This window comes from Bombina bombina, chromosome 3, assembly GCF_027579735.1.
Source record: "Bombina bombina isolate aBomBom1 chromosome 3, aBomBom1.pri, whole genome shotgun sequence".
NCBI lineage: Eukaryota > Metazoa > Chordata > Amphibia > Anura > Bombinatoridae > Bombina > Bombina bombina.
Window position 1 is genome coordinate 366902451 of NC_069501.1, and position 12676 is coordinate 366915126.

General features: G+C 40.6%; 1 protein-coding gene across 1 annotated transcript in view; it reads right to left on the reverse strand.

Annotated features, from left to right (window-relative positions):
• Positions 1-8997, reverse strand: part of FUNDC1 (FUN14 domain containing 1) — a 29809-nt gene extending 20812 nt beyond the window's left edge. Inside the window, exon 1 of the mRNA XM_053706500.1 lies at positions 8864-8997. Within this exon, the coding sequence (XP_053562475.1) occupies positions 8864-8942 (79 nt within the window). The 5' untranslated portion in view covers positions 8943-8997. The remainder of the gene's footprint in view (positions 1-8863) is intronic.
• Between the last annotated feature and the right edge of the window lie 3679 nt (positions 8998-12676).

Genomic DNA, 12676 nt, shown 5'->3' on the forward strand with positions numbered 1-12676 from the left:
GCCCTTATAATAGTATAGCTGTTTGAGTCTGTGTAAGTTGTCTTGGACTTTTAATGTTTCCCTTTTCGCAATTTCCTCTCTGATAAGTCCTATCTGTTGGGCTATTTGTGTTTCCGGGGATGATTTGTTTGCGGTCTCTAGTGTCCGGAGGTCTCCATACAATTTAGCTAGTGAATGGGTTCTCATACTGCGAAGGCGGGACGATTTTTTAATAAAGTGTCCTCTAAGATAGGCTTTGAGTGCTGCCCATACTATGTCTAGGCCTACGTCACTTTTGTCATTGTGTGTTAAAAAGTCAGTTATTATGTTGGTTAGTGCTGGGAGTTCCCCTTTCTCTAGAAACTGTTTTGGGAGCCTCCAAGGGGGTCTGGAGGTTAGGGACTGTAGTGTGGCCAAGTCTATGCAAACCATGTCATGGTCTGACCACGTGCATGGCTGAATGGTCGGGTTTTCCCAGTGGTCCAGAGACCAAGCGTCACATAGGAGACAGTCAATTCTAGAATACGAATTATGAGCTTTGGAGTAATGTGAGAAGTCTTTTGCTGTGGGAGCCAAACACCGCCAGGCATCATATAAGTTAAATTGGTACATTAGCTTGCGAAATGCGTTGGAAGTTGATGACATGTTTCTATCTGCATGTACTGTGAGGGAGGATTGTTTGTCCTTTTGGGGGTCCCACACCATGTTGAAATCCCCCCCCAATGATTAAGTGTCCCAGCTTAAGTTGTTCCACTCTAGTTAGAACCTTCCTAAGAAATGGGATTTGCTTCGCATTTGGCGTGTATATGGAGACTAATGTGTACAGTATGTCGTTGAGCTTACAAACCCGTACAATGAATCTACCCTCGGGGTCTCTCTCAATGTATTCTATGTGGCATGTTAGGTCTTTACTTATCAGTATGGCAACTCCCCTTGACTTGCCTTCTGTATTAGACGCTATCTCACAGATTGGGTATTGTTGGGATCTTTTGATGGTGTGTGTTTCTCCTGACCAGTGCGTCTCTTGTAGAAACAGCATGTGAAGCTTCTGCACATGTAGATAGTTAAGCAATAGTTTTCTCTTTGTGGGAGAGTTGAGGCCTTGCGCGTTTAAAGTAGCTACACGGATGGGTGCCATTGTAGCAGGGTCTGCTCTGTGTGAGAGAAGGGTCATATAAGGGCGAGGATAGGTGGGGGGAGGTCGACTAATGTTGGATATTTCCCAGGAGGTAGTTACTAGTATCCCTAGGGTCTATGGTGCCTGCCTTGGGTGGTAGTATAGTACCCCTGGGGGCCAATCTATTGAGGAAAAAAAAAAAAAGTGCCAAATAATCACTTTCACAATGAGTGTCTCCACTAGCAGTCTTACCAGGGAGGCACAGCTAATTTTGTGGGGCGGAGGTGAGCAGAGAGAGGCTATGTCCCCCGCCAGCCGCAGATAAAACTATAAATAAAGTTGAACATATAAGCTTTGAAATAGCATACAAAACAATCAATTTCTGTCGTAACAAACAAACCAGACCGAACAATTAAACGGTAACCAGGGAGGGATTGTGACTGTCAGTGAATATGTTGTTCTATCTTAGGGGAGTGTAAACTGGGGGAGTCAGGTGGTTTCAGCCCTACCGAGTAGTAGCCTGGAAAAGTCGGTTGGGGGATTAAGGGCGTCTACCACTGGGTCGGATGAATGTGAGTGTACCGTCTGGTTGAGTCATGTTTCGCCTAAATGGTCGGTAGTGTGTTGATGTGGTCCCTGGTAGAACGGGGCGAAATTGTGAATTAGGCGTTAAATTAGGAGGTAGCTCATTAGATCAGTCTGCGGAGGTGTGTCTAGAAGGATCACGTCGAGTGGTCAGATCCGGGGTAGTGTAGGTGAACTGCAAGTCAAGAGGCAATACATTTATTCTGCCAGATTAAAGGGAGGGGAAGGATGAAGAAGGGGGGCAAACATTGGGCAAACCAGTTTGTCAATCTATTATTTTCAGTTTAGGCATATCAAGGTTTGAACATATTTGAACATACAACACAGTATTAACCAATGTTAAGGAGCCTGTTTTTGGCTTCTAAATAGACCAACATACATCATATTAACTAGGTTATGTGAAATGTGGTGGACCCCTGAGCTGCTAAGCGCAGGGGTTTAAAGTCACTCAGATAAAGTCTATATAAACACTGAATCTCACCCATCTTCATCTGTGGTCTTGCGTCCTCCCAGGGGAGGCGTACAGGAGTACCCCGCCATTATCTCTAAAATTAGTTCAGGGGTTCAGTCTGGTTGCTTTCCCTGGGCAGAAATTGCAATGGCAGAAATTGCAGGCAGGTTCCCTACTTGTCCTCAGGTAGGGAATGCTCTCTAGGTTCTAGGGATCTTTTGGATGTTGCAGCAGGTCTTTGCGGGAGTGGTTTCCATGGAGGTGCTGAGGCCCGAAGGCCGTTTCCTCTGGTAGCTTCAGAGGTTCTATCTCCCTGATCTACTGGTAGTAGTTCCCATTTTTGTAATAGCTCTCGAGCTTGCTGTGGTGAGGTAGCTATGAACTGCTGGCCGTCTTTGGTTATGAATAATCTGACTGGGAATCCCCATCTGTATTTGAAGCCCCTTTCTCTTAGAAGCCTGGTGTACGGTTGGTAATGTCTACGGAGTTGAAGCGTGTGTGGCGAAAGGTCTGGGTAGATCTGGAGATCAACATATTTAACCGGGATAGATTTTTCTTCAGCTAAAGCTCTAAGGACCTTCTCTCTGAACGTGTAATAGTGGAGTTTAGCTATAACATCTCGAGGTTTCCCCTCATCTGCAGATCTCGGTCTGAGCGCCCTATGCACTCTGTCGATGAGAGCCTCACTGGACAGATCAGATCCGAGTATGGTCTTAAACAGATCTTGTAGATATGTTTCTAGTTCCTGGGGTAGGACAGTCTCTGGGATCCCTTTGATCCGTATGTTATTTCGGCGTTACCGGTCCTCCAGGTCTGCCAGTTTTAGTTCCAGGTCTGATATCTGACCCGCAAGGCTTTGTGAATAATCTAGGAGGTTTGAGTGGTCTATGGCAAGATCTTCTTATCTGCGTTCAAGTGCATCTGTGCGCTCTCCGATAGTGCTAATGTCTCTCTTTAAATCAGCATGTGATTTTTCAAATTTCTTCGTCAGAGAGTCATGGTGGGACTCAAGCAGTGACCTAATGTAATCTTTCAGATTGTTGGAGGTGCCTTCAGCTGATGGTAGACAAGAGATCCGCTGAGTTAGAGACTTATCAGGTTGGGCATCTGAGAGGCTCCCTGTGTCAGAGCCCTCATCTTCCGACCTCGTGAGGGTTGTCCTGATGGGATGTTGGAAGTGATCTGCCACTGTTCTTTTCAAGGAGTTGTGGGGTTTTTGCTTCTTTTTGTGAGATTGGGACATTCTCGGGTGAGGCCAGCAGCAACAGCTATACGTAACACTGCTCCAAATTAGTGGGAACCCGCTTGCACTTGGGATGCTATTAGGTTTTCATAGGCTGGCGGGGGCACAAACCCTTCGGGGGTTGTTTACATATTGGTGAGCCCTGTAAAGTTCATGCAAGAAAAGGTGGACAGAATGGTGGGGTGCACGTTGGTAGAAAACACAGTTCACGTATTTAGTGCTGCCTGGGGGGGCTACACTTCAGCTCCTCGAGAGCTTGTATAGTCCTCTAAGGCGTAGGTCTCTCTCCGGGGGAGGTGTCCCCTCAGGACGATGTGGGAAAAAGGTATCTAGGATATGACCCGCAGGCAATAAGGGCCAGCGGGAAAGGGGGGGAGAGAGACCTAGCTTCTTTATTTATGAAAAAGTGACAGGGAGAGGTGTGCTGGAGCTGCTACATTGAAGTCCCTCTCCTAGGGGGAGGTGTCACCTGTTGACAGTGCTGGAAATGGGATATGACCCACTGAGAATACCCCAGAGGGAGATGGGGGGAGAGAGGCTTGTACTGTTTGAGCCTTAACTGAGCCTTAAATGTGCTGTCTGTTCCCCTTCTTGGATGTGTGAGTACATACCTCCTCTAGCTGTCAGATTTTTTGCTGTTAGAGATACCGGAATATTACAGGGCTAGAGGTGGTTAATAAAGAGTGGTGTTGAATCTACACTGCAATGGGTTAATGCAGGATGACAGACGTGGGTAAACTGATTGAGACCTTGTGCTGGGCCTCTGAGTGGAGGTGGCTAAAAGTTGAGCCTGTGATTAAAGTGCTAGGGCCACGTGGGGTACAGGTGGATTCAAAAGCCCAATATGTTAAGCGTGGTGTTTCCCAAAGCCCCTCTCAAAATAAAGCTGTGGCTGGAAGCAAGTTTTACAGGACAAGAGTTGAGTAAGAGCAGAGCTAACCACTATAATGAATCTGTCTTTTACACAGCGTGGCGTTTATAGTGCCGTGTCTTCAGGCCTTAGATAGGAGTGAAAGGTGCAGCAAGGTGTGCTCTGGGGGTATGTTATCTGTGCCCTGCTGTTAATCTGTGTTCGGGGCAACAGCCCTAAAGAAGTAGCCAGAGGCGCTATCTAGTGCGTGAGCAGTGGTCGGGCCTGGCGGTGTTCTAAGGGAGGCTGGCGCGGAGGGAGACAAGATGGCAATTTTCGCGCCAACCTGCGCTGAGTCACTTATGGCTTTAGGCACTTACCCGCTCAGCCTCCCTATTGAGTTTCAACTCCGGTCGGTCTCCTTACTTCCCCTATGTCTCGGGGAGATTCCGGTAGGTGTTGCAGGGCCGCGGCCGGGTGCCGGGCTTAGTGATGTGCGCAGGGCCGATCTGTAGATGGGTATGGGGGGGATACGGTGTGACGACTGCTGCTGCAGCTCCAGAGCGGAGCCCCGACCCTCCGGAGCTGGATGTCAGAGGTTAGGTTGGCGGTAGTTGAAGGAGGTATACTCCGATAAGGACCGTTCCGCTTTATCTCCCAAGTGTCCGGACACGCTGCGGTTCTTTCACAAAAAAAGGGATAGGCGTTCGGTGGAGCGGTATTAGGCTCGGTACACAAGCCCACAATGTGTAGAGTCAGTTTGGGGTGGAAAAAGTAGTATTCCAAAGGCTTTTAAGCTAAGGAAATTAGCATTTAATAACTTTTCAGGCAGGAGCTCTCCTCTGCTGCGACTGCTTAGCTAGGTAGCTAGCTCCGCCCCCGAATATAAATTACTTAATGAGATGTACATAGCTGCCTTTTTGATAAACTACTGATATCTGTTTTCTGCTCAGTGGTGTGGAGGACCACACAAAAAAAAAACAAAAAAAAACAAAAAAAAAAACTATGGCGTGAGAGGTGAGGGCCACGGCCATAATTTGGGCATCCTTATTTTAAAGGGCGATTAGTCATTTTCAATGAAAGGGTTAATAAAAAGTTTACCAGATGCATAGAATTTCATCAGTTTATATCTATTAAATTTATTTTACCGTTTTAAGGATATAGCAACCTTTGAAGCGTCCTGAGAGCTAATAACGCTCTGCATAAAAGGAGCTTCATGGAGTGAAAGATTTTATTAGCTTTAGTTTTGGAGCTTGCCTTTTGGATTTAATTTATTCACTTTATCCTCCATTCCCTGCTATACTTTATTGTCTGATCGTGCTTTTGTGATATTTTAAACTTGCATTCCATTCTCCGTGGCTGACTTACTTTTAGATTCCATGCATTTATTTTAAAGGTATAGTTATTTTATATTTATCTGGACAAATTCTATTACATCTAATATAATAAATTCATAAGATGTTTTTACGTGTTATACTGATGCACTTATATGTTGTGGGCTTGCATTGATAGGCATCAGTAAGCAACTTACTTTCTAACTTGTTTAAATACATAAACAAATGAAATATTTATATTATTTTTTTTAATAAGGAATTAGACATCCGTCTACAGCAAATTGATGAAAATGACAAGCTAGCAGAGCAGGTGTAAACGTTGCTATAGAAACTAGTGATGCACCGAAATGGAAATTCTGGACCGAAACAGAATCCGAAAATCCGGGATGCACTTGGCCGAAAACCGATACCGAAAATGTATTTTTTTTAAATTATTTTCAATTTTTTTTTTTTGCATAATTAGAGCCAATAAAAAAGCCCACACTTTTATTGAAAGTAACACACTAAAATTAGACAAAAAAATCTTAAAACAATAATATGCTACACAATAATTTTACCAAGAAATAAAAACACAGGCAAAAAATAATGCCATTTTCGGCCAAAATGTTTCTGTGACCAAAATTTTGGTGCATCCCTACTTAAAACAATTATAAATATCAATATACTGTATGATTCTTAATTTAGTTCTATGTAAGAGAATCATAATTAACAGTTTGTTTTTTACCAATTATCCAAATAAAGCAGTCCTAGAAAACTCATTATATGCAGAACAGTAAGTCAAGTAATAAAATTAAACAGCAGCTCTAGGCTAGCATCAAATTTGAAACATGCTACACAATAATTTTACTGAAAATAACAGGCAAAAAAAACGAAAAACGAAATAGTAAAAAATGCCATTTTCGGACGAAACTTTGTGCGGCCGAAATTTCGGTGCATCCCTTATAGAAACTATAGAGTTTCTTTGTTCAAAGGCAATGGGGAAACAAGAAACGAAACACCAGATTTGCTAACTTTCCTGGAATACAGATGTTTTTTTCCCATTTCTTTACAGGAATCTGAAACCTATTTTTTTTTTCTTTCATAATTCAGATAGAGCATGCAATTTTAAAAAAAACTTTCTAATTTACTCCTATTATCAATTTTTCTTAATGCTCTTGGTATCTTTATGTGAAAAGAAGGAATGTAAGCTTAGGAGCCAGCCCATTTTTGGTTCAGCACCTGGGTGCACTTGCTGATTGGTGGCTACATTCAGCACCTGGGTAATGCTTGCTGACTGGTGGCTACATTCAGCAGCTGGGTAGAACTTGCTGATAGGTGGCTATATTTAGTCACCAATAAGCAAGCGCTACCTAGGTGCTAAACCAAAAATGGGTCGGCTCCTAAGCTTATGTTCCTGCTTTTTCAAATAAAGATAGCAAGAGAACTTAGAAAAATTGATAATAGGGTTAAAATAGAAAGATGCTTAAAATTGCATGCTCTATCTGAATCATGAAAAATTTCAATTTACAACGGTTCCGATTTACAACCATTCCTTCTGGAACCTAACCCCGATATATATATATATATATTTATTAACACACACTGATTGTCATTGGCTCACCCATGGCTTCAGTTATGAACCAGTAGTGCATTGCTGCTCTTTCAACAAATATACCAAGAGAATGAAACACATTAGATAATAGAAGTAAATTAGAAGGTGGTTTAGGAGCCAGCCCATTTTTGGTTCAGCACCTGGGTTGCGCTTGCCGACTGGTGGCTACATTCAGCACCTGGGTAGCGCTTGCTGACTGGTGGCTACATTCAGCAGCTGGATAGCACTTGCTGATAGGTGGCTATATTTAGTCACCAATAAGCAAGCGCTACCCAGGTGCTGAACCAAAAATGGGTCGGCTCCTAAGCTTATGTTCCTGCTTTTTCAAATAAAGATAGCAAGAGAACGAAGAAACATTAATAGGGTTAAAATAGAAAGAACCTTAAAATTGCATGTTCTATCTGAATCTTGAAAGAAACAATGTGGGCTTAGTGTCCCTGTAACTTATAAACAAACATGCCTGATGAAGAAACCACAGTGCTTTGAAAGCGTGCAAAAAAAATCCTTTTTGGTTAGCCAATAAAGGTATCAGTCATACAATTTATTTATTATATTTGTTATTAGTTAACTGGCTAACAAAGTATATAATAAATATTAACTTAAAGGGACATGAAACCCAAACCATTTATTTCATGATTTAGATAGAGAATTTAATTTTAAACAACTTTCCAATTTACTTTTATTATTTCATTTGCTTCCTTCTTTTGTTATCATTCGCTGAAAGGTTTGTCTTGGCAAGCTAAGGAGCAGCAAAGAACCTAGGTTCTAGCTGCCGATTGGTGGCTGTGTATATATATATATATATATATATATATATATATATATATATATATATACACATATATACACATATACGCATATATACATACACACTTACCCATAGCTTCAGTTAGAAACCAGTAGTGCATTGCTTCTCCTTCAATAAATAATACCAAGAGAATGAATCAAATGAGATAATAGGAGTAAATTAGAAAGTGGTTTAAATTTGTAATCTCTATCTGAATCATGAAAGAAAAACATTTGGGTTGCATGTCCCTTTAAGTACAAGCTTATTTCGATTTTTCACACTGACATAAAATATGTAGGTCCAAATCAAATAGTTTACAGCAAGAAGTTGAATATTAATGTTGTCCCAATTGATTAGACTAAAGTGTGTAATCACTGTGCACTTTATTTGTATATCAGCAAACATTATTTTAGCCCATACAAACATTAGTTTTTTAATATTTTCTTTAAGAGTACACACAGTTTCTCACCGTATATTATGAGTTAATCAAAAATAAGAAATAAATATGCCTACGTTTAATAACATTTTCGTTCCTATGTCATAAGGCTGAAAAACTAACCAAACAGAGGCAGTAAAAATATTATGACAGTCAAGAGCTCCTCTGCATATTATGTAAAACACATTTTACTACATTCCACAAACTAAAGCATGATTTAAATAAATAAAAAAACTCCATGAAAATAAAATAACCCTCAGTAGTGTACATTTTCATCAGTCTTAACAGACAGCTTTCACTTTTGAATACTCCTAGTTTTAGATCATCCGGGCACTTCAATTCATTACTGTGGTATCCATATTACAAAACAACTATCAATACTGACAACTATTCTGTTTACTATAACCTTTTAGGGTCGTATGTGTAGCAATTAAAGTGACCCTTTTCGGCTTTACAGACCATGTAACCTCTATTTGATCATGACACTCACCATCCCTCCTATCACTTCCACGAGAAGCCATGATTTCAGCTCTTGTTATTTTTGTTGGTGACGCAGCATCGTCACGCATACTTTGGGCAAAGTTACGTTCAATTGCTTCACATTTCCAGTTCCGCCTATCACGGATAGTAGGTTCCGCATGCGCTAAGTGATAGTTACGTATTCATGCTAGTAGGAGGAATTAGAGAAATCAGTTGTGCGGGAGCATTGCTGTAATAAAGAAACAGCTATAATTTTTTTAACATCTACTTAGTTTATAATGTGTTATGTAGTTTAGTTTATATAAGCTTTTAGCTGGCTTATTTTGCAGTAACGATATGACAAACTAAAATAAATCATGGTTTCCGTAAAGTTTGATAGCGGATGTTATTAGATTGTCATTAAAGGGACATAAAACAGGTTGATATCTGTGCATATCTTAAAAGGGCTAATTAATTAAACATCGTTTGCATAAAAAATTTGTTTAAAAATTGCTGGCAAGTATTTTAAAATATTTTTCAAAAATAAGCAACATGAATTACATAGGTAATCTGCATGGAAGCTAACTCCACCCTTCTTATCTGTGTTTTGTCTATCAATTTATTATTTATTTTTGAAGTTTACCATCACAAATCTACCATCATATTACATGCCATGTTACTAGTAATGAACTACTAGTTAGTGCAGTCAAACCATGTACACAATATAATATTGGTGACAATACTTAAGTGTTTTTGGAAAATGTATTAATTACCTCATTATCATCATTATATTACTCTATTTTGCTGTTTGCTAACATCTCTGCCTGTCACACCTGAGCCTAACCTCCACACTCTCTTTAATTAGAGTTAACTTGGCCCTTTTTCATTGGCTAATACAATCTACTTAGACTCACCTGTGACAGCAGACAATTATCTCTGAGGAAGCGCATGTATGCATGCGTGAAACGTGTCAGATAGAAGGAGCTGTACCTTTTGTCCCCTACCTGCATGAATAAACCTTGAATGCACTGGCACTGTGGCTCCGATCTCTTCTTTCTCTTCCTAAGTTCATGTCTGTCTTTAGACACAGGCATTGTATTTCAACTGAGTTCACAGCTTCTAGGCATGCTCCAGCAGATAACCCCTGTTCACTTTTGCATTCTACCAAAATAGATACAGCCATAGAAGGAAATGTGTGGGGGGAGTTAGAGCTTTACAATTCAGAAACTAAAAAGAAAGGGTTAATGGTGAGGCACTGCAGTATAAATTTGCAGGTAAAGAGTAATTAAAGTACATATTATTATATTTTGTCTCTATCCCAACTTCTTTTATGTCCCTTTAAAGTGATTAAAGCGAGGTTACTGCGTGTAAGGGTTGCCTACTTTTCCTACTCTGAAATCTTGTGTGATTATGGTAAAACAAAAATCCCACAAGATCACAGAAAAGCAGTGTGTACTCGTATTTTGAGGTAAAATATCTTCCATTTTACATAGAACTGTTGAAGGGACAGTAAACGCCTTGAGATTTTTACATTTATTTATATGCAGTAAAACAACTTGCAGTATACTTTCATTATTTATTTTACCACCTTTTCTTGGGATTTGGCTTTGAAAATTGAGCCATTTCTAATTCCCACAACTTAAACTACACCCTGCTGACTTCTCAAGGCTAACCCTGCTATATATCTGATCATAATTGGATTACATTGATAACAACTGCAAAACAATTCACTCTATACTAACATTATAACTGGGGCTAGCCTTGTTGTCTGAGGAATACAGCTTAGATTGGCTCCCTCAAATAAGACAACTAGTGGGTTGAGTTTGACATTGATAAATAATTGCAGTAAACGAGCTAGAGAACTGACATAAATCAGTAAATAGAACTTCAGTGCCCTGATCACATCCAGATTATGTATTAATCTCTTCCTGGATGCTTTAGGACTTGAACATAGGAAACGCATACAGTCTCCTGATTAATGTTCTCTGAGAAAAATACCTTAGGTTGAAAACCGGATAGAGTTTGTAAGGCAGCCTTGCCCTGATGCAAAACCAAATATGGTGGACACAAGAGAGAACTGACAAATCAGCTCTAGATAACACATAGGTTCAAAGAGCAGAGCAGATATTGTAAAATCTTGAGGACCAGATCCAAACTGCATGGAGGAGAAATAGGAATATAAATAAAACCTGAATTGGTGCCTAAATATGATGAACACCGACAAGCGTCCTATGCATTAAAACAGAGCTGAAATATGACCCCTAAAGTGCTGGCCGATGAGTTGTTAGCTAAGTCATCCTGAAGGAATTCTGCGAGTTAAGGAATTCAATGCCATGTATCCCTGATCTACACACCATGAGACCAACACCTTCAAAACAGGCTTACTAGCCTTAATCAAGGTCTCTGTTACTGAACCTGACAGTAGAAAGAACTAAGCGTTCAATCTCCAACAGTCCAAATTCAAAGATTAAACAAATATTGCAGAAATTTGTTCCTGCTTCATCCGAGCAATTACTCTCAACAGAAGAATAACTGCTGGAAAAAGATAAATCAAGAAACTGGTCGGGCCATCTGTTTCATCTCAAAGTCTCTCAACTTAAAACAATATATGAAAAGTCTGGATTTATTCCACCTGAAAGCCTCTCAACATCAAACAATAGCTGGGAAGTCTGTGTGACAGACTAGCCAACAATCATCTGATTGAGGGCTCATTCCCTGGAAGGAAAAGCCAGACGACTCAGGTACTCTGCTTCTCAGATGTTCTCCACAATAATGAGAATTGCTGAAAAGGAACACTGATGGGCATCTGACCAATACAGGAAATGTGAAACCTCTTTTGATACAAGGCCAAGTCTGAAGAAAATTGCACAAAGACATATATTGGTAGCCTCGCCTCCTGAGATGAACAAACTCCCCGAGATCTTCAAGGGCCCTAGACCGCTCCCCATCCTGACAAACTGGCATCTGTGGTACTTATTTTCCATGACAGAAGCAGAAAAAAACACCAGAATGGGGAATGTTTTCTGAAAAGAAGATAGTCTGAACTAGAGAGCTGTGACAGGTTGGTGTGATCTCCATTTCATTAACGGGGTAGAATGTTGTGTTAACTCTCTTGGTTCTAGAGAAACAGCCTCATTGAGACCGAATCTATGATTACCCCAAGAAAGGAAACTCTTGTACAAGGGGATATGGAACTCTTTTTCACATTTACCTTCCAGCCATAAGAGAGAAGAAACCAAAGTAGATTCTCCGAGTGCACCAACGCAAACTGTAATGATGGAGCGTGAACCAAAATATTCATACAAGAATGGTACCACCACTCTAATCCTGCTCTCTGACAACTATAAGCAGAGCACCCAGAACCTTCGTAAAACCATGAGAGCTGTAGCCAGGCTAAAAGGAAGAGATACAAGCTGATAACGTCAGTTCAAAAAAGCGAAATGAAGGAAATGGTGGAGAACCTAAGCAGAAATGCATAAGTAGACATCCTTCATAAACTGGCCCTGAAGCACCAAAGGAAAAAAGGTTCTGGTGGTCTCTATTTTGCAGAAGTAATTCTGAAAAGCCTGATTAAGGTATTCAGATCCTGAAATTGGTCAGAAAGTTCCTTTCTTCTTTGGTACAAACAGAAAATTGGAATAAACCTCAATTGAGGAGATCTAGACCAAAAACCTATCCAGAACCCTCAAGAAATTACATTACCCTGGGTTTCCGGATGGACCAAGCACTAATGAAAGAAAGAGCAACAGCAAAGGAGGGGGCGCCCTATAGCAAGGTAATCACTATATCTAGTGGTTTACAGCTATATAATTTAGGATCCACACTGTGGAAATATAACAACCTC